At 43.3% G+C, this 22,047-nt stretch overlaps 1 protein-coding gene across 4 annotated transcripts in view; it reads left to right on the top strand.

Moving 5' to 3' along the window:
• Positions 1–22,047, top strand: part of Bbs9 (Bardet-Biedl syndrome 9) — a 440,450-nt gene that overhangs the window by 123,904 nt on the left and 294,499 nt on the right. For all 4 annotated transcript variants that reach the window (XM_075966515.1, XM_075966512.1, XM_075966513.1 and 1 more), the window contains exons 6-7: positions 10,378–10,552; positions 14,250–14,334. In XM_075966515.1, coding sequence (XP_075822630.1) covers positions 10,378–10,552; positions 14,250–14,334 — 260 coding nt within the window. The remainder of the gene's footprint in view (positions 1–10,377; positions 10,553–14,249; positions 14,335–22,047) is intronic.

Raw genomic sequence — 22,047 nt, 5'->3', positions numbered from 1 at the left:
GGCAACAGTTGAATAGTCATGGAGAACCTGTGTTATTTTCTTTGATACTTAAAACTATTAGCTATTTACTTAAATATGTTTTCTATTTGTTTACTCCTCTGTTTTCTTAGGATTTGAAATTTATTTATTCCTTTATAACTAAGGTTATAAACATAGAATCTAAATATATAATGGAACTATGATTAATCACAAATTACTTTTAAAATGTTCAAACCAAAAGGTAAAAGAATAATATCTTAGTTACTTTTCTATGACTGTGATAAAATGCCATGACCGAGGCAACTTATAAAAGAAAGTGTTTCATTTGGGGCTTACTGGTGCAGAAGGTTAAAATCAAGGATGCTGGAGCAAAGGCATAGTGGCAGGAACAGCTGAGGCCTCACACCTTAATCACAAGTAGAAGTGGTGGGGTTGGGGGAGTGGACAAAGGAACTTGAACTGGCCAGAGTATTTAGAAACCTCAAATCAACCCATGCCTAGGGACACACCTCCTCCAACAAGGCCACACTTCCTAATCCTTCCCCAAAAGTTTGCCACCTGGACCGAGTGTTCAAATGTCTGAGCCTATGGGGCCATTCTTACTCAAACTACCACAGCAACAAGAGAGTTTAGCTGTTTGTCCTCAACCAGTTACCAAGCATTTGTAGTTGAGTAGAGGTTGTGCACAGCTCCAAGAGATGGTGGTGGTTTTCCTTGTACAATAGCAAGAGTGAAAAGCTTAGAAAGATATTTAATGGCAGATCTGCAGCCTGGAGAAGGTTTGAAGTCCACGTGCGGGCTGTTTTTAGGCAGTGTGTTTTGGAATCCTACTCTGAACATTTTTATGTCTTTGCTCACAGCAGACACATTTCATCATTCTTGACTTAGGCTTGCTTAAAGATTAATGAGTTAGTATTTCAGAGGTTTTTTTTCCCCCTTTGGTAACAACAACAACCTTTTTTCCGTGTCAAAGGAGCGGAAGTTCCACAGACTGCTGGACTCTTTTGTTCCTGCGAGTCAGACTGCTGATGTGTCCAGCCTGCCTTTGTGACTACCTGTGCAGATGTTTTTCATGTGTTTTTCCGGCTTGGAGAAAGACCAAAGACTTCAGACAGTTGCCTGCTGAACAGCAATCTGTGCTTGGCTGCAGGGCACGTTTGCGTTTCTTCTCTTGTATTTTCACTCAGTGTGTGAAAGAAATACGAGCACAGAGAGAGTCAGAGAGCATGTAGCTCACTGAGTAATGGTGGTCGTCTTTCATGGATGTCACTCCCCTGACTCTGCTGTGTGGGTTCTCCAGGGAGAGGAGAGCAGAGATGCAGGAAATGGCATCCTGGAGTGCCCGCTTCAGGGCCCTTGTTGCCATAGTCGTGAGTGACGGAAAATTTCCTGGGCCACGCATGGCAGAAAGAATTCCTGGGAATGCCCGTACAAACACACTCCTACACACCATTTTAGTGAATAGACTATAATTTATTAAGCCGTGAATCTAGCGGTCAGTTCAGCATGTGATTGGTTACTGTTTTACGAATCACATTAGCACATTGGCTGTATATTCTAGCGTCAGGAAATGAGATAGACTATTTACTTAGTACTCATTCCTTGAGGCTCCACAGTGGGGCATTCTACTTCCCATTCTCCACCCTGCAGGCACAATTCTTCCTTCGCTTTTAAAGATTAAAAAAATATATATTGATTTGAAAATCCTTTCAAAATGGGCTTGGTAGACCTTTTCACAATTTCTTCAGATCTTACAAATATTTAAATCTGTAGGATTGCTCCATTCTGTTTGAGATTAATGAGATAATTGTCCAAAGTATGATGAAATCTTCAACTTTCTTAATAATTTCTCCCTAGTGGGAGGAGGGGGAGAAGAGTGGGAGGAGGGGGAGGGAAAGGGGAGGCTGGGATGAGGTGGAAAGTTGTTTTTTTTCTTTATTCTTCTTTTATCAATAAAAAAAAAAGAAAAAAAATAATTTCTCCCTAAAAGTTATAGGTTTAGTTTTCCAGCGTCATCGTTAGAATGTTACCATGCATTTCCATCTGTGCCTTTCACTTTTGTGCTGTCTTGGCCGAATCCTGTACCTCCAGTCTCAGCACCTCTGCTGCTGCTTCTGAGACGTTCACTTTCTCGCCCAGACACTTCCTCCCCCTTTACCTTGACCTCTGCTGCTCAGCCTTCCAGGTGCTGATGCACCCCACTTTTATCATGAAGCTTTTCTGGGAGAGTTTCTGTAATGGTGCGCTGGTCTTCTGCGGTACTCGATTTTCAGCACAGCATGTACATCGCGCATGCTCAGTGTGAGTGACGTAACTCCTCAGTGTTAGTGATGTAACGCTCTTCTCCGCAGCCGTCAGTGCACTTCAGTACAGGCAGGTTACTTCTATCACTTCCTAATTCTGTGACATTAAGTGAATTAATGAAGCTCTGTGAGTTTTACTATATATAAGAAGAGGGAGCATGGCCTAATTTTTAGAGTTCTTGACAATGGCAGCTAACATGCTTGTTAATTCTTTAGCACAACACTGAGATCCTAATAGATATGTAATAAATGACAGTATTACTTACTAATGTTATTATTCTGTTAGTATTATTCCACGTCTTATAAGGAAGCACAGGAGAGCGTTTATGATAATATTAGCCATGTTCCAGGACCCTTCAGCATGGCCATCATGGCGTCTTTGAAATCTCTTGTTGTCTCTGAGCTATCAGACCTAGAACGCTCTCAACACTTTTGTGGACCATTCTGTCTGTTCCCCGTATCCCCAAGAAGAGCCTTTGGTATGTGTTCTCAAGTGGGTTCCAAAGCAGTGATTTGAAGGATTCGTTTATTTATTTACTTTTGAGTTATGTTTTGGGTTGATCTCTACATTTTTCTAAATATTAGTAGCCAAGATTGTAATAAATAAAGCATCTTTAACATACTTCAGATGATGCGTGTGAGATTTGTAGAATAAAATCCTCACTAATCTGAAGTGCAGATGAGTAAATTATTTTGCTTAGCTTGCTCCGTCTCTGTTGTTAAATAATAAAATTTCTGGCTTGGCTGTAATGTAAAAGCGGAGGCGGTTACGCGAGGAAAAGACACAGACACGCGGCGGTCCCACGTGGGTGCACTTTAATGGGGGGAGGGGCAACAGGCAGGTACAGGTGTGCAAAACACTAGGAGAACAAGGGGGGAAGGGAAAAGAGGGGGAACTCGTAAAGACCTTCGCTTTTAACGGGGAATGCAAAGGCTTCTGGGAAATGTCCGTATCCAGGAGAATGCTGGGAACTGTAGTTCGGCAAAGGAATAACATTACACCCTTTTGGTTTGATTAAAAAAGAAAAAAAATTGGGGGACCTTGAAGGGTAGGGAGTAGGGGCGTAGTCCGGTCTCTAACTGCTTCCTGCTGGCTTTGGGCGTCGAGGGGTCCAGGGAATGTTCCATTGGCCTTTGAAGTCGCTGATTGGTGGTGCTTGAGATCGCTGGTGTAGCTACTGGTTGTTTGAATCGCTGATGTTTGAGATCGCTGATTGAAGAAATCGCTGTCATCTGAGGTGGCTTCTGTCTGGCTCTCCTGAGTAGCTGGGTCATCATTAAGACGCTGGAAGGCAAAATTGCATTAGTAAAAGGAAAAAGATTAAAAAAGTAAAAAGGAGGTTAAAAAATTTGGGGGAGATACTTATCCTTAGTGGTCCGCTTGTGCTTGATTTGTTTGGATAGGTTGGGCTGGCATCCTGGAGCTTAAAGAAACTGTCTTAAAAGAAATAGATTCTAACCATACATTTCTTAACATTTCAGGGGCCACTGCTGCAGTCAGTGGCTGGCCTGTTATGTTAAAGAGTTTGTAGAGGAGAATCTGCTTACCACTTGACTCCGTGTTTAGTGAGGGTACCTGCAAACGACAGCTAGATTATTTATGGATTTAACACAGCGACGGATGGGGACCAGTGTTCTCTTCAGCCTGTGGTAGGGGGACTGGATCAGGTGTTCTTTGGAACTTAAGAGAACAGGCTCCAGTTTGAGTTACCGTATATGAAGGATTATCTTGAGCTGTGGAGATAAACGGTTTAAGATGTGACAGGTGAATCCAATGAGGAATCCCTTCAAGCTTGGCGGCTGTAGGAGTTAAAAGAATTACTCTGAAAAAGCCGCAAAAGAGCAGAGCTGGAGAGCGGAGAGCGGCCTGCGGAGAGGATCGCGTTGCACCTGCGATCCCGGGAACACGCATACCCAGACGCTCCGCCCCTGTCCCCCCCCTGCTCGCGATGGTGCGACCCAACAGGGAAAGGCGAGCAGGGTCCACTGCGGGGGGGGGGGGGGGGGCGCGGCCGGCGGCTTGCAAGCCGCAGCCGAGTGGGACAGCAGCCGAGTGGGACCGGGCTTCTCCGGGAGCAACGCGCCCAGAGGCGACAAGGGGAAAAGGTGCAGGCGAGCAAACCTTGGGAGGAGGAGGAATGTGTGAGCCAATCGCTATCGCTCGACTGGGCGGAGCGAGAGCGAGTGGCCCCTCCAGGAGCGGTGGGGGGGGAGCTTGAGGTTTTAGAAGCTGCCCGAGTGGGGAGGATGGAGGGATTGGCTTTGAGTGCTCGAGCCCATGGCTAAAGCGAAGGTCACCCGCAAAAAGGTACCCAAAAGGTACCGCGAACACGGCAGGCCAAAAACACAGGCGTCCGAGTGTTCTTGGGGCTTGCTAAGGCTTAATTGGCCCGAACCCAACAACCGTACGGGGTAGAAAGAAACCCCGGTTGGGAGGAGACAATTAAGCTGTTTAGGGCGTGTTGCCCGAGAAGCACCGCAACGTAGCGGGGCCAGAGACAGAAAAGTTTAGAAAAAAAGGAGAAAAAGGCCGGAAGCACCGAACTCCCGGTTGTGGGTGACGCAGGCCTAGGCCAAGGGCAAGAAGCAAGGGGGGGGTGGGAAAGGAGGTTGGCTACCCAGTCCGGGACACAGCAGAGAAAGCCGGCCGGACAGTCTCTGAGCGCCCCGGGGGAAGGGAAGCCAATTGAGGTTAACTCACGGTTGAGGATGAGGCCGTGGCAAGCAGGTGAAGTCGGGCGCAGTAATCGGTCGAGATGAGTCAAACGGCACCAAATTGTTGTTAAATAATAAAATTTCTGGCTTGGCTGTAATGTAAAAGCGGAGGCGGTTACGCGAGGAAAAGACACAGACACGCGGCGGTCCCACGTGGGTGCACTTTAATGGGGGGAGGGGCAACAGGCAGGTACAGGTGTGCAAAACACTAGGAGAACAAGGGGGGAAGGGAAAAGAGGGGGAACTCGTAAAGACCTTCGCTTTTAACGGGGAATGCAAAGGCTTCTGGGAAATGTCCGTATCCAGGAGAATGCTGGGAACTGTAGTTCGGCAAAGGAATAACAGTCTCGAAAGACATTTCTTTGTGGAGCCCCTGAGCTGGGCATTTTACAGTTCACACCCAAGAGCAACAGAGTTCCTGCCTTGAGCTCAGGGTTAATGAGAGATTCAAAACAAGACATTTCAATAGTTAATCTGTTCAAAAGGAAAGTGTGGATGGGCTTCTGAGAAACCACTGGCAAAGGATGGTTGAAGGGAAAGGAGAGACTTATGGGAAGACCTGCTTTGCTTCAGAGTCACAGACCCAACTCCACATGCCCCCATCATTTATGCGAATTTCTTGCCTGCAGAATTCAGAGGCTTAGGTCCAGAGATTTGAGACAGTGTCTTCCGTCTGAACTTTGCCCTTTGAAAAGCCAAATGCCTCTGACTTGACTGTCTCGCCCTTGTCTTTACTTGTATCTCATTTCAGAGATTTGGGTCTCTCTCCTCTACCGTAAACTATCCCTGTCCCTGAACTGTGACTAGGCATTGCTAAACAGTTTACATAAGTCAGGGACTATTTTAAAATTCACAATGAGGTCATTTTTCCCCCAAATCTTAAAATTAAGAATGGCATGGCAGGAGGGTGGGGGCGGGGCATGGATGACCAGGGGAAGCCACGTAGCTAAAAAAAAAAGAGAGGGAAAGGATTTCTCTAGACGTGGTGAGGAAGGTGCAAGGAAGAGGAGCTACTGGAAGCAAACCTGGGACAGAGGTCTCATCGTGAGGTGTGTGTGCAGGAAATTGCAGGCTCTGCAGCACCTGAGACCGCATATGTGACTTCAAGCAGCTGTACGCATGGTGAAGGTGTTGAGCAGTTTACATGGCTGGGTCTAATTCTCCTACGTAATTAGTTGTCATAGAAGGAACTGAGGTAGGTGTGCCACCTGCTGGACCGGGAGACTGCAGTCCAACCACACAGCAGTGATCGGTGGACTGGACCCAGACCTAGAGGAGCTGCCTCCAGAAGCAGCTGGCTGTCTTGGATGTAGTAGTTTAAGTATTTTCCTCTGTGCTGCAGAAGCTTCAGGAAAGGAGATCTTTATGCTGTGCTCACAGGGCCCAAAGGTGCTAGCTTTCTCCTGGGCTCAGGTTTTCTTCAAGTCCTGTTTCCTGTTATGCTAAGGCTGTGGTTCTGGGGACTTTATGTCACACCTGTAGCCAGCAGCTACAGTGACTGATTTGCAGTGTTTAAAGGGGCATGCCGTGCATTCTGTCATCCACAAATACTTCAACACCATCTCTTGGTAAGGTTGGTAAGGTCATCCGACATCAATCATTTGCTATGTCTTTAACAGAGGACTAGAAGTATGCTTTATTTGGATAGCTGTATGCCTGGAGATAATTCATGATTGGCATGCTAAAGAATGATTATAGGGGGAGCAGTTAGCATTCTGCCACAAGATCTAGGCTACACTGAATTATATGAAATTCACGCAGTTGCTCTTAATTTATTATTATATGGACTTTCTTCTTTTTGAAATATGCAAGCTGAATCGCTCTTATACTGAGCTTCCTTTTCTTTGAAAAATTATTTTTATGTACTTATTTATTACTATTTTATTTTAAAAGATGGGACCCTGTTATATAGTCTTGGCTGGCCTGGAACTCAGTGTGTAGCCTAAGATGGCCTTGAACATGTGGCAAGCCCTCTGCTTCAGCCACCCAGGACTGAGATTGTATGAGCCACCATGCCTGGCATGTATGTGTCTTCTGTGTCTTGTGCTGTCTTCCCTTTTGTTAGCTTTAGACACTGTCCACTGCTGATGGTGTCTTCACTTCCTTTCTATAATGCTACTCTTTCCTCCTGGGCCAGCTAAACAGGCAATAAAAACCCTCCCAATGACATCATATAATTTATTGTGTGGTTTGTATATGCTACACATGTTAGCATCTTTAACATCTTATTTCTGATGTTGGAACTCTGTTTACAGCTTCATTGAGGTTTAATTGATAAACAAAAGCTTTTTATATTGAAGGCACACCGTGTGATGCTTGAAATATGTTAAACATATGTTTGCACATATATGCATATACTGTGAAATAATTACTATAACCAAGCTATCTAATGTATTTATCACTCCTTAGTTATCTTTTTAGTGTCATTTTTTTGATATGAGAACACATAAGGTCGATTCTCAGCAGATTCCACATATACAAGGCATAACCATTCTCTCTTCAGCGGTAGCATTTACCAGTTTTACAACTACAGGTTTCTCCCTTTGACTAATCTCTCCCCATCTCTGCCCGTTCCCTGATGCCTGCTAACTGCTAACTGCTTCTACTCTGTGTTTCTACCAAAATGACCTGTAAAGTTTAACATGGACCTGAGGGCATGCAGATTTGCCCTCCGTGCTGGGCTTTTCTAGCATAATGTCCTTAGGTTACCGTGTTGCTTCTGATGGCAGGATTTCCTTTCTCCCCAGACGTGTGGGTGATATTTTGAGTTGTGTTTCCTCATGATTATGATGCAGCTTTTCATACATGTGTTGGCTACTTGTATCCATTCTGAGGAAAAGTTCCTTTCAGGTCCTTTGTCTATTTTTTAAAATAAACACTCATTTTCTTACTGACTTGTAAGTTCGTCATGTGGTTTGGAGATTAGCCCTTGCCACGTGGTTTGCAAACACCCCCTGCTCTGCCTGCTTACCTTTGCCCTCTTACTTTTGCCCCCTCTCCTAGTCAGCTTTAGTTTGACAGGTTCACTTTTCTATTTTTTGTTTCATTCTTGCTGCTTATGTTTTTGGCACTTTTTTTTTTTAAAGAAGTCATTGCTTAGACCAGTCATTGCTGGCCTCTCTCCTATGTTTTAGGACTCTGGCAGGCTTATGTTTAAACCCGTGTTGAGGAGTTTGGTATATGATAAGGACTCAATTCTGTCTTTCCTTCCTCTGTTTCTTTCCCAGTTTGCATGCTGATATCCAGTGTCCTCTCGGAGATGATCTTTTCCGTTTGCATTCTGCTTACCTGTAGCGGGACTTTCTCACCAGTCTGCCTTCAGATTGCTAGTCCTCAACTAACGACATGGAAGCGTATTATTAATGATGGGAACTTGGCCTTTAGCTTAGGCTGTCTCAACTGGATCTTATAACTTAATTAACCCATTTATATTAATCTACATTCTGCCAGGTGGCATTACCTCTCTTATGACTTGCACCTCCTGTTTTCCTCTGGCTGGCTACTCTGCCTTTCTTCTTTCCAGAGTTCTCTCTGCCTGGAAGTCCCGCCTATACCTCCTGGCTAGCTATTGGCTCCTCAGCTTTTTATTACACCAGTCACAAGAATACGGCTTCATACAGTGTACAAATATCCCTCAATAAGGACTGTATTTCGCATTGTGCAGTCCTGGTGCCTTTGCTGATGATAAGTTGGCAGACTTGAAACTTTTTGCAATTATACTTACTTTACAAATTAACTAACGTTCTTGGGTTATTAATAACTTTTTAGAGTCACCAAAATCATTAGGACCATAGTAAAAATGGAATTAAAACCTTGCTGAAAATCTGAGCATGCTCCTTGTAAAAAGTTTGTGCTTTGCTTGTGGAGACCTTACAGCGTTTGTTTCACCTCTTGCCTCATCTTAGTGGCTGATAGTTGGGTGGGGCTGCCAGGGTAGCTGACCAATTGACTGTGTTTCTGAATGCATGCTCATAGCAGGGACACCCACATAGACCACATACAAATGATGTAATGAATAAAGATGGAATAAAAATAAAATAAAAATAGAGACTAATCAACCAAATAATTGCTGCAAAAGAAGTGGAGCCTTGAGAGACTTTTTTTTTTCAAGCAGCATTAACACTTTTCAAGACTGTTTAGCTTGTGGCAGTCACTATGAGCTACAGTACTCTGTGGTAATGAACACCAACTATCAACTTGCTTTCTCTTGAATCTCTTTAGGCAGCATGTGAAAATCCTTTTGAAAATTGCCCAATTATATGTTTGTTCTTATTCAGGTAGAGTAAGAATATCACTTGTTTCTATACAATTTAATATTTTTCCTAGCAAAGTCACTGTAAAGTTTATATTTATTACACATAAAAATATCACTGATATCCAAGGCAATACGGACTAGTCCCCATAGGATTTAACTGTTTAAAGTTAAAGGCTTAAAGTTTGGGCTAGAAATGACAAACTAGGGGATTGACCTTTTATTTATTCCTTATTAAGTGGCTTTTACCTGGTATAGTTATTCCCTGCATAATAGGGCTATAAGGTACGTAAGCAGAGCCCGCAGAGCTATACCATCCAATCTTAGATTAGGGGCTGTCATGGAAATTGTCATCTTCATCCTAGTGTGTTCTAAGAAGTATTAAAATCAACACTGATATACTTACTGACAGTGGAGACATCTTCAAAGTCAGTTTACAGGGCAAGCAGGAATTGTCTGTCAGCCCCAGTGCTTTCAGTCTCAATTCTGTCTATCACTGTGACTTATACAAAACTAATACCTAAAACAAGTCTGTGTCTGTGTGGATGCATGCGTGTGCATTGTGCATATTCATTTGTATGGCGTGTTTGTGTTCTGGTATGTTGTGTGTTGGGCTTTGCATTCAGAGCTGCACATGCTGTGCATGTACTCTACTTTTGGTTGGCATCCCTGGCTCCTTTTGTGCTATGCTTGATGTCTAAGTCATATGAAAGCATGAGAGAGACATATGACAATGAACTAGTCCTCTGGAGAACTACTTTTTATATGTCAGATTTGGGGAAAACAGTATCTTAGGATTATGATTGTTCTTAGGGATTATTTTGAAATTGAGGGTTTGGGTATATAATATATAAAAGAAATATTGTTAAAAGTATGAATACCTGATGAATATAAAATTGAACATACAATGAAAGGACAAACATTTTATAAATATAATATTTGGGGCATGTGTATATGTATTGATATTACTAACTTGGTATTTTCAGTGTGTTGCAATTTAAAATTGAAACTACCTTGACGTGACCTTGTTGGATAAAGTTAACTGTGATGTATTTGAGCATAACAGTGATTATTAAACATTAAATTTATCAAAAATAAGGTATTTAATTTCTTCTAATTCTTCTTTAGGTCGAGATTTAATTTGTATTCAGTCTATGGATGGGATGCTGATGGTGTTCGAGCAGGAAAGCTACGCTTTTGGCAGGTTTCTCCCGGGCTCTCTTCTGCCTGGCCCTCTCGCTTACAGTGCCCGCACAGATTCCTTCATCACTGTCTCCTCTTGCAGACAGGTGGAAAGTTACAAGTGAGTCTGTGTGTTACCTCTGGAATCACGATTATTGTGGCCGTTTGTTACTGATGAATGATTTTCTGGAAAGACCTTGAATATTGCAAATGAAGGCGAGACTGACTTTTTTGGTAAAATTTAATTGGGATGCCTTAGAGCACAGCACCGACCTAAGTAAAGAATTCAAAAAGCTGTGTAGCACACTGGTCCCAAGAAGCCAGTGAAGGCTGCTCTTGATCTGAATCCTGAGTTTGCTGCTCACTGCTGCTGGATGGTCAGTGTCCTTAGGAGATAATGTGAGCACTGACCAGTTTGTAATGAAGATTAAGTGTGTTCCAACCAACCACGAATAGAAAATGCTCAATATTAATATGCCTACCCCCTGTTATAATGACAATGAAATGGATGGATGTGGTAGCCTATGTCTTTAATCGCGGCACTCAGGAGATTAACTCTGTGAGTTTGAGGCCAATATTGTCTATATAGTGAGTTACAGCTGGGATACATAGTGAGAATTTGTTTCATAAAACAAACAAACAAACAACAACAAAAAAATCACCAGCAACAACAGACAGACAATAAAATGTAATATTGAGTGAAAAAACCATAAATTTGCATGAATGGAATGATTTTATAATGACAAAGAATGCAGATGACATCTGAAATCTTTCTGGAAAGCGATACAGTCATTGCCATGGATGCTAATGGTTTTTAAGAAGAAACAGTTGCTTATAGATGAGATGTAGATGGGACCTCAGGAACATAGAGTGTACTTGTGCTAGAAATTCTTCAGGTTTTCCTGAGTTATGTTGGAGAGAAATCATTTTCTCCTCCACCAGGTAAATATCCACAACGATTATTGTAGGTAGAGGGAAAGAGAAAAGAATGTAGAAATCCATTCTGGGAGCAGAAATGGGGTTCATTTTAAATATCTTTAACTCTTTTATGTATTATTTTAAAAAGATTTATTTTTTATGTGCATGTCTGTGCCTCTGTGGGCTTGTGTGTATCACATGTGTGCAGTGCCGTTGAGACCAGAGTAGGGCATGGAGTCTCCTAGAACTGGAATCACAGGTGGTTGTGAGTTACTGGATGTGGGTTCTGGGAACCAATCTGAGTTTGCTCTTCACTGCTAAGCCAGCTCTCCAACCCCACCATTTATTTTCTTTGTGATGACAGCATTTAGAACTTTGCACATCATCTCTTTCTGGTATTGTTTTTTGGCCACATGATGTTTCCCAAGGTGGGAAGAAAACAGAAATCTCTTGGACAGTGGCCATAGGGATTTCATCTTCATTCCCCCCGCCCCCCTTCGTAAGTGGAAGTCTTGCTTTTAAAGGTTGTCAGTGCTGAGAACGCATCAACGTTTGCCACCGAGCAGAGGCTGATGGCAGTGGCAGATCTCCATGTCCCCTTCCTTCTGGGGCTCCTTTGGCCCCTGCCTGGATGGAAGGAATTGTGGTGTTGCCTCTGGAAATAAATATTTTTTGTTTGAGAAATTAAGAAAAGCATTTGTGTAATTTACCCAGGACTGCCAAGCTTAGGCGGTACTGTGGCCATCTGCTTTTCAACTTTCCACCCAGGCTAGTGCCAAGCAGGGTTCCACAGGGGTACAGTGCTCAGATATAACACGCCATCACTTACTCTTGGACGTGTGCGTGTGTGTCTAAGTGTTTCTATTGCTTGATGAAACACTATGGCAAAAAAGCAACTTGGGGAGGAAGGGATTTATTTGGTTTATACTTCCATATCACTGTTCATCATCCAAGGAAACCAGGACAGGAGCCTGGAAACAGGAGCTGCAGCAGAGGCCATGGAGGGGTTTTGCTCACTGGCTTTCTCCTCACGGCTTGCTTGGTCTGCTTTCTTATAGAACCCTGGACCACCAGCCCAGGGATGGCACCACTCACAATGGTCCCGTCAATAACTAAGTAAGAAAATGCCTCACTGCTGGATCTTATGGAGGCTTGTATTAGTCAGGGTTCTCTAGAGTCACAGAACAAATGTCTGTCTGTCTGTCTGTCTGTCTGTCAGTCATCTATCAAGGGAATTTATTAGCACTCCAGCTAATCCAACAATGACTGGTTGAGAATAGAAACTCCAAGAATCTTTGAGTTGCTCAGCTCCACAAGGCTGGGTGTCTCAGCTGGTCTTCTGTGTATGCTAGAACCTCAGCAAAGTAGGCTCTGTGCCAGTGAATGAATGGATGTGCTAGCAAGGCAAGGGGAGACAGACAAAGAGAAAAACCTTCCTTCTTCTGTGTTCCAGTATAGGCTTCCAGTAGAAGGTGAGGCCCATATTAAAGGTATGTCTTCCCACCCCAAAAACTAGGTCAAATGAGTGTTTCTTCCTTCTTCAAAGGTCCAGATTGGAAGTGGATTCACCCACTTCAAATCAAGCAGGAAATCTCTCACAGGTGTGCTCTCTATTTCTGGATTATAGTTCACCCCAAATTTAGTCAAGTGGACCACCAAGAGTAGCCATCACAAGGCATTTTCCCAGCCGAAGTTGCCTCCTTTCAGATAACTCTAGTTTGTGTGTAACTCCAGGAGAGATCCCATGAGGAGGCGACGGGTGCATTTTCTTAGTGTGTGAGGTTAATATCACAAAAGTCTTGTTTCAGCTCAGATAGTTCTTTAACATACTGATGTATTTAATTCATTTCCATTTATATCTAAAACCACACACTTTATTCATTATGAGGTTCATTTATAATGGTAAAATGCATGAGACATCAGACAATTGGGAAGACTTTAAACATTAAGTTCTGTGATATATGTATGCATGCTTTCAAGTTTAATAGATTGAATTAAATGATAGTCACCAGGGAAATTTAGGAAGGAAAAAAGCATAAAAACTCCTGGTTCCTTTTTCTTGAGGCCTCATTAAGCCTATCTATAGTCACTTAATAGAATGTAATTGACTAATAGAATGGACTTTTAAGACATAGTTCACCTTCATTTTGATATTGATATTTAACTACTTTAAAGTTAATTATATTCAGATTGGAGAATGTATGGACTTTGGCCTCAAGCTTTAGTGTGTGTAGGACTCTCCTGGTCTGCCTGTTGTTAATGACATTTACACATCCCAGGCCCCAGGCCCCAGGCTTGTGGATGAGACACAGAACTCATCATTGTCAATATAAACTGCAAATGATTTTAATTTAGAATCAAGTGTTTTTTCTTTTTCTTTTTTCTTTTCTTTCTCTGGTTTTTTTAGGAAGGATTTGGCTCTTGCAGCTCAGGCTGGTTAAGGCTGTAATCCTCCTGCCTCAGCCTCCAATTTAGCATTATAGACATGTACTATCAAGCCAGGCTTGTTTTCTTTCATATTTGTGTGTGTGTGTGTTTGTATTTTTGAGTGTATGTGTACTCATGTCTGGGGCAGGGCATGTTTCTTTTTTGTACTTAAGTTCTTTCTGGTGTGTGGTATTGAGGTGCTAGAACTTTCCCCAGTTATTTGCTGTACGCAGTTCTCTCGAGAGCCTCGATGTAGTCCTGGGTTCACAGATGCGACACGTGGATATCATTATCACATGATATCATATCATGTCTCATAATAAAACACACTAAAATTTAATTGAAAATTTGTGGGTTTTAGAACTAAAGAAAATGCCTCTCACAGTGTTTATGGATTTTGTACCTCTGAAGTTTCAGGTGATCCTCATTTTAAACTATGAATTCATGTGTCCTTTGCTGTCCCTTTCAAACAGGTACCAGGTGCTTGCCTTTGCGACGGATGCAGACAAGAAGCAGGAGACGGAACAGCAAAAGCTTGGTTCTGGAAAAAGACTAGTTGTAAGACCTTTAATATATAAAGATTTCAATAATGCCATATATAATCATATTTGTTAGAGAATTCTTGGAAGAAAATAAAAATTATATTTTGATAAGTTTTCTTTATGTAGTTCTACCAATGGCAAAGATCTGTTGCTGAGCTGTGGAGCATGTTCCTCTGCATGCCATGATGCCCTGGAACACAGGTAGCCCCACCACCCTGTGGATGGCTAGACAGCGTCGCTTTCAACTGAAGAGACTGTAAACCAGCACGAAATTAATTCCAAACACCTGTTTAAATTGTCTATTTTTCATCTTTTTCTTCCTTCCTTCCTTCCTTCCTTCCTTCCTTCCTTCCTTCCTTCCTTCCCTCCCTCCCTCTCTCCTTCCCTCCCTCCCTCCCTCTCTCCTTCCCTTCCTTCCTCCTTCCTTCCTTCTTTTCTTCCCTCTCCCCCACCTCTCTTGGCTTTAAAATCTTTATTTTCTACTGAACTAGAAACTGTGAAAACTTACATATTAATAAGGTCAGTACTAAATAGAGTCAACAGGTTGTATATGTATATTCACACACACACAAACACATACACACATGTACATACACACACATACACACATGTACATGCACACACACAAACACATACACACATGTACATACACACACACACAAACACACATGTACATACACACACACCAGGACTTTGAAAGGAGCAGGGGAGGGATTGGAAGGAAGAGTTGGGGGTCAGTGAAAGGATATAGGTACAGAACACATATGTGAAATTAAAATAAAAACAGGTGAATTTCTAGATGCATATGACCAACCCATGTTAAATCAAGATGAAGCATTTTTTTACTTTTTAATTGAAAGTAAATTTTTTTAAACAATATAGTCTGATTATGTCTTTCCCTCCACTTACTTCTCCCAGATCCTCCCCACTTCTCCACCCATCCAAATCTACACCCTTTGTCTCTCTTATTAGAAAACAAACAGGCATTCAAAATAGTAATAAAAATAAAAATAAATAAGATAAAATAAACAGGACAGAACAAACAGGAAAAATAGTAAAAACACAAGAAACCCATAAAAACAAAATCAGAAACCATAATATACAAACAAGAGATCCATAAAGCGAGGGGAAAAGTAAAGCTCAAATAGAGCCTAGGAGACAAAGATCCCTCCAGAAACGCTACTGAGCTTGCTTTCTATTGGCCGTCATTGCTGGGCTTGGAGCCTGGCCTTAACTGTGACTTGTATACCCAGTGAAACTCCAGTGGAGAAAACGGAGCTTTTCCTTTTAGGTGGTTTGGCCATTGGAAATTGCCTCTGGGATAGGGATGGGGGCTGTATCTGCTTCCCTTCCCAGCAATGGGCTCCATCTGGCTCAGACGTGTGCAGGCTCTGCACGTGTGTGTGTGTGTGTGTCCATCCTGCCATGTTTGGAGCACTTTGTTTCTCGGTGTCCTCCTCCTCTCTGGCTCTTACACTCTGCCTCCTCTTCCCTGTGTTTCTCTGAGGCCTGAGGGGAGGGCTGATGGAGTCCCAGTTAGGACTGAGTGCTCCAAGGTCTCGAACTCTCTGCATACTGTCCAGCTGGGGGTCTCTGTGTTTGTTCTGTCTGCTGCAGGAGGACGCTTCTCTGATGATGGCTGAGAACACCGATCTATGAGTCTAACAGTGCCTTCGGCAGAACAGCAGTATAAAAACAGTGTGTTCCTTGTCAGTTTCACACACCACACACGTGTGTGTTCTGGTCACACCCTTTTTTCCAGGCTCATCACCACCCACTCCTGTTAACCCTCTTCCTCCACCGCATGTTCTTACCTCACTCTCATGCTTTGTAAAAGCCTCTTTAAAAAGAAATTCTGTACATTTATTTATGTATTAACTTACTTACTAAGTTTGTGTGTCGCCAGACCCATGTGTGCCTGTGTGTTTATGTGTGTGTGTGTGTGTGTCTGTATTTGTGCATACACACATGTGTGTTTGTGTATCTGCCAGGGGACAGCTTACTGAGTTGGTTCTCTCCTTCTATTATGTCCTAGGAATGATTACAGATCTCCATGCTTGGCAGCAAGCTTCTTTATCCCCTGAACCATTTTGCTGACCTAGAAAAACATCTCTTCAGTATGAAATTTTTATACCTTATATTTCTCTGTTCATACAAGTTAAGTCCTTGACTTAACTTTTAGGCTTTTTTCCCCTTAAACATTTATTTTGAGCAGTTCAGATTCTGGCATCTTTCTCCCTTTCTCTTCTCCTTTCTCCCTTTTATGTCTCTCAGATTTAGTACTTGTTGATCTCCTGCATCTGTGAATGTACAATTTTCATAAAAAATGGGCCATCAAATCTTTAGATAATTTGTGCACATCTCTCTCTCTTTCCTATGGAGTACTCTAATTATACATGTACTTAACTTGCTAAAGACTTCCCCACAGCTCACAGATCTTTCTTTTCATTTTGTTCAATTAATTAACTATTTTGCAATGGCAAAGACTGTGCCCTGGGCCTCAGACAGCTTTTTACCATCCAGTGATTTCATTTCCCATTAAAAAGTCATTTATTCTTGCTCTTTCACTTGGGCTAATTTTTATTGCTAAAATCATGACCACTAATAACTTCTTTCTGGTGGAATGCAACTCATTTGGTATAGATTTTGTTTCTGTGAATTCAGTTTGAACGTTTGCATCTCCAGTATTTTCATATAACTTTTTGAAGATAGAAAGTTATAATATTTAATATCTTGTTTTTCTAATTCTTAACATCTGTATCAGTTTTGAGTTAGTTTTAGCTGATTTATTTCTCTTCATTGTAAATCACATTTCCTGTTTGATTTTATTTGCATGACTGTTAATTTAAAAGTTATTAGATGTCAGATATAGTCAATTTTATTTTATTGCATTTTAGATATTTTTTAATTATTACAGGCTAAGCTTTGTCCGGGGACACAGTTGTTTGAAAACAGTTTGATCTTTTTGAACATTGTTTTAAAGATTTATTAGGTGGAGAAAAACTACTTATTGTATGGCTTATTTTCCCCAGTCATGAGACCAGATCCCTCTGTGTGCCCCACCAGTGCCCCGGGGCTACAAACTTTTGAGCACAGATTCAGTTCTGTGTGGATATTGGGCACTGCTACCTGGAGTCCTGGGGGAGGGTTCCCTGGCCTTCCCTAGTTTCTTTCTGAAATATACTGATGAATTCTCAGTATTCACTCAGAGGTGAACTTTCTATATGTCTCCCAGGGTTGGTCTCCTCATTGAATGTGTTGTCAACTCTAACTGCCTTGGTTTCTCTGGCCTCTGAATTCATCTTCTCAGTTCAGTAAGTTTGCTATGCTCTGGCTCCACCCTCCCTGAACTCTGCTCTGAAAGAGCTCTTGTGTGGCTGGAGGTTCTGTTTTTGTTTTGTGTATAAGGCATTATCATTATTCTTATTGTCTTACAAACCACTGTTTTATGTGTTCTCTGCGTTTTATGCTTGTTTCAGGCAAGATACTGAATCCTATCATGTTGTCCCATCTTGGTTGGAAGTGGGGGAGTTTACAAATTAATATTCTTGGTAAGCTTAGGCTCTGTGCTGTTTCCCTATGAAGTCAGACAATGATACTCAGTACCTAGGGAATGAAAGTATTTAATCCCAGATCTCAGATTATGGCCTCAGAAATGGTATTCTTAGCTATTCCGGATGAATCTTTATCTCTTAGTTTTGCACACACTAACCTGAGTTACACCTCGCTGTCATCAATATTAGACTTCTAGCTAATTGCAGTGTGGGGAGATGCAGTGCTCATGTGTTCACTGGCATCTGATGAAACGCTACTTGAATGATTCACTTCCTTCCCCACTTTCCTTTTTCCTTTCCTCCTTTTTTCCTTTCTGAGACCGGATTTTACTCTCCTTTAACTCCTGACATTCTCGGGCCAGCCTGGCGAGTGCCAGTGCCGTGGCTTGTACCACCGTGTCCAGCAGGGATGCGCACAGTGCTGCATCAGTTTGTGCCACTCGGACTCATCCCCCTGTCGTTGCAGTGCTGCTTCTCTCCCACAGATGTTCTTTTGTGCACCTTGACAACATCTCCCTTTCTGGCCAGACTCATTACTGCAGATTTTCATCAGCTGTTTTAATCCTAAAGGAGGTAGATTAATATCTAAAGTCATGGCTAAAAAACCAGAAGGCCAACTATATCTTTAAAGTGATTCTTCACATTCTTTGGATTTAGTCTTTACTTATGTAATGATAAAAATAAAATAGCACCATTCCCCTAGTGGCCTGTGGGCCATAAAAGGGGCAGCGGATCCCAGGCAGGGAGCCACGTGGCCAGTGAGAGACCATGATGGATAGGCATGCCATGCAGAGTGAGGTTGGATATTTGTTTAGTGGGTTGTGGAGGGGAAAGGGGAAGGGGAGAAAGGGGAAGGGGAGAAAGGGGAAGGGGAGAAAGGGGAAGGGGAGAAAGGGGAAGGGCAGAGAGAGGCAGAGAGAGAGAGAAAGAAAGAGAACCAGAGGCAGGGGTGGGGTGGGGAGAGGAGAGGAGCCATGGCAGCAGCTATCTCTTTGGGAGAGAGACAGAAAGGAAAGGGCTTGGGCTGCAGGCAGGAAGGAAGATCTGCTGCCTTGGCAGAGAATGGGGGAGGGGCAGAGCATATCTCTTAAAGGGACAAGACAGACCACTATATTCCCATTTCTTTTTTATAATAAAAAGGCGGGAGGCTAGGCACAACAGGTTAAAGGATTGGGGCGGTGGATTCTCAAGACTACTTCCTGCTTATTTGTGGGCATCATCTTGAGGGGGGAACCTGAGAAGGCTGGGTGCTGGTAACATCCTGGCATAGCTGGTCTCTTTCCTCCTGTCTGGTGTTTGTGGTATGGAAATGTCTGGTGTCTCTTACACCTGTTTAAGGTATTGGCAGAACAGAGGACAAAGTTAAGTTTAGGAAAAAAATTTAGGATCAGGGAATTGAGAGGGAGTATATCTGACCTGTTTAAGGTGGATTCTTCAATTCGGCTCCCTGGAACTCACAAGAATTCTTTGGGTTTGTGAAAACATAAGTTTTAGACATATGCATTGTATAAACAGCAGCATATTTATATCAGAATGACTGTGACAGATTTTTTTTTTTGTACAATGAAAAGTGTTTTTAAGACTATGGAAGGCAGTGTGAAAGAGATTTGATAACTTGTACTTGTTGATGCAGGAAGGAAGATCTGCCTGCCTTGGCGGTGTACAGGGGTGGGGGGGCATGGCTTGTCTCTTAAAGGGACCCACCCTTCCTTTTTTTTTTTTTTGAGAAGGGGTCTAATGTAGTCTAGGCTGGCCTTAAACTTGCTATGTATCCAAGGTTATACTTAAACTCTTTAAATTTTTTTTTATTCTTACCAATTCCATACATGTGTATTTCAGGTTTGGGGCATTTTAATAACCCCTGCTACCCTTCCACTCCCTAACTGAAACATTTCACCCCAACATGGCTTCTCCTACTTGGGTACCTTAAGTCTTATTTGAACCTCCTGAGGTAATTGTGTTTGCTTGTGTGTTAGTGTGCTATTGCTGTGAAGAGACACCATGACCACGGCAACTATGGTAAAGGAAAGCATTTAACTGGGGCTGGCATACAGTTCAGAGGTTTAGCCCATTATTGTTATGGCAGCATGCAGGCAGACGTGGTTCCGGAGAGGAAGCCGAGAATTCTATTTCTGTGCTGCAGGCAGCAGGAAGAGACGGTGACACTGGGTCTGGCTTGAACATTTGTAACCTCAAAGCCTATCCCCAGTGACACACTTCCTCCGACAAGGCCACACCTACTCTAACAAAGCCACACATTTTAATGGTGTCACTCTCTGAGCCTATGGGGCCATTTCCATTCATCCACCACAGCTTGTATGAACTTGAGTGGGGATTTACAGAAACGTGGGTAACTTAGCAGAGTCTACACCATGAACGATGAGTAGCTCTCAGTAATTGCCATTGTCCTGCAGTGCGCATGTGCAGTGCGCGTGTGCAGTGCGTGTGTGGGGGATGAGAGCCCTTTATTCACGCATGGCAGAGGGCGACAGGCCTGATCTGAGGTCGCTGTTGTGCAGGTAGACATAGCCACGGTGAGTTCTAGAGTGCAGTAGCCCTGCATGTCCAGAAGGTATCTTTCATGCCCTTCCTCCCCAGTATCGAGTTCTTATATCCTTTCCCCTCTCTCTTCCTGAGGATCCTTTGGCTTTGGAGTAGTAATACAGATGTCCCTATTTAAGGTCAGCATCCCAGAGTTGTAGTGGGAGCTGCGGGGCTGCGTTCCTGCCACCCAGCTCCCAGCCGCCTGGCTAGCTTATGCCCCAAAATAACAACACACAAATTGTATTCTTTTAAACACTGCTTGGCCCATTTCTATTAATGTGTGTAGCACCACGAGGTGGTGACTTACCAGGGAGATTCTAGCCTACGTCCATCTTGGGTCGGAGCTTCATCGCATCTGCCCTGGAGAGGAGTGGCGTGGCATCTGAGCTCACTTCCTCTTCCTCCCAGCATTTTGTTCTGTTTACTCCACCCACCTAAAGGCTGGCTTATCAAATGGGCCAAGGCAGTTTCTTGATTAGCCAATGACCTTCCTCCATCACAAAGTCACTTATTCTCCACATTCATTCATTCATTCATTCATTCATTTATTTATTCATTTATTTATTTATTTAAGATTTATGCCTCCTCCCCGCCACTGCCTCTCATTTCCCTCCCCCTCCCCCGATCAAGTCCCCCTTCCTCATCTGCCCAAAGAGCTATCAGGGTTCCCTGCCCTGTGGGAAGTCCAAGGACCATCCACCTCCATCCTGGTCTAGTAAGGTGAGCATCCAAACTGCCTAGGCTCCCACAAAGCCAGTACATGCAGTAGGATCAAAAACCCATTGCCATTGTTCTTGAGTTTTCAGTAATCCTCATTGTCCGCTATATTCAGTGAGTCCGGTTTTATCCCATGATTTTTCAGACCCGGGCCAGCTGGCTTTGTGTAGTAATAAGAGTGGCAGGGCTGTGTCCCCACACCTGGCCGCCCGCACGGCTAGCTTTACCCGAAATAATTACACGGAAACTGTATTCTTTTAAACGCTGCTTGGCCCTTTAGCTCTAGCCCTTACTGGCTAATTCTGATATCCAGATCAACCCATCTCTAATAAACTGTGAGCACCGGTCTTACCGGGAAGATTCTAGCTACGTCCATCCTGGGTCGGAGCTTCATCCCGTGTGTCTGCCTGGGAGCGGGGAATGGCGTCTCTTCTGAGGCGTCTGCTCCCGAGAGGAGAGCTGTCAAGTCTGAGCTCACTTCCTCTTCCTCCCAGCATTCTGTTCTGTTTTCTCCACCCACCTGTGTTCTAACCTATGGCCAGCCAAGCAGTTGCTTTATTTTTTTAACCAATGACCTTCCTCCATCAGCCTTGGTGAGTTTCTGATAGAACATCCCCATTGTCTCAGTGTGTGGGTGCACCCCTTGCGGTCCTGAGTTCCTTGCTCGTGCTCTCTCTCCATCTGCTCCTGATTTGGACCTTGAGATTTCAGTCTTGTGCTCTAATGTGGGTCTCTGTCTCTGTCTCCTTTCACCACCTGATGAAGGTTAATATTCTGTTTGGGGTCGCTGTCCACACCCCCAAGACAGGGTTTCTTTGTATAACAGCCTTGGCTGTTCTGGAACTCGCTCTGTAAGCCAGGCTGGCCTCAAACTCACAGAGATCTGCCTGCCTCTACCTCCCGAGCGCTGGGAT

The sequence above is a fragment of the Microtus pennsylvanicus genome, chromosome 3, assembly GCF_037038515.1.
Source record: "Microtus pennsylvanicus isolate mMicPen1 chromosome 3, mMicPen1.hap1, whole genome shotgun sequence".
NCBI lineage: Eukaryota > Metazoa > Chordata > Mammalia > Rodentia > Cricetidae > Microtus > Microtus pennsylvanicus.
Note: the sequence above shows the minus strand (reverse complement) of the source record. Positions and strands in the feature narration are given on the sequence as shown.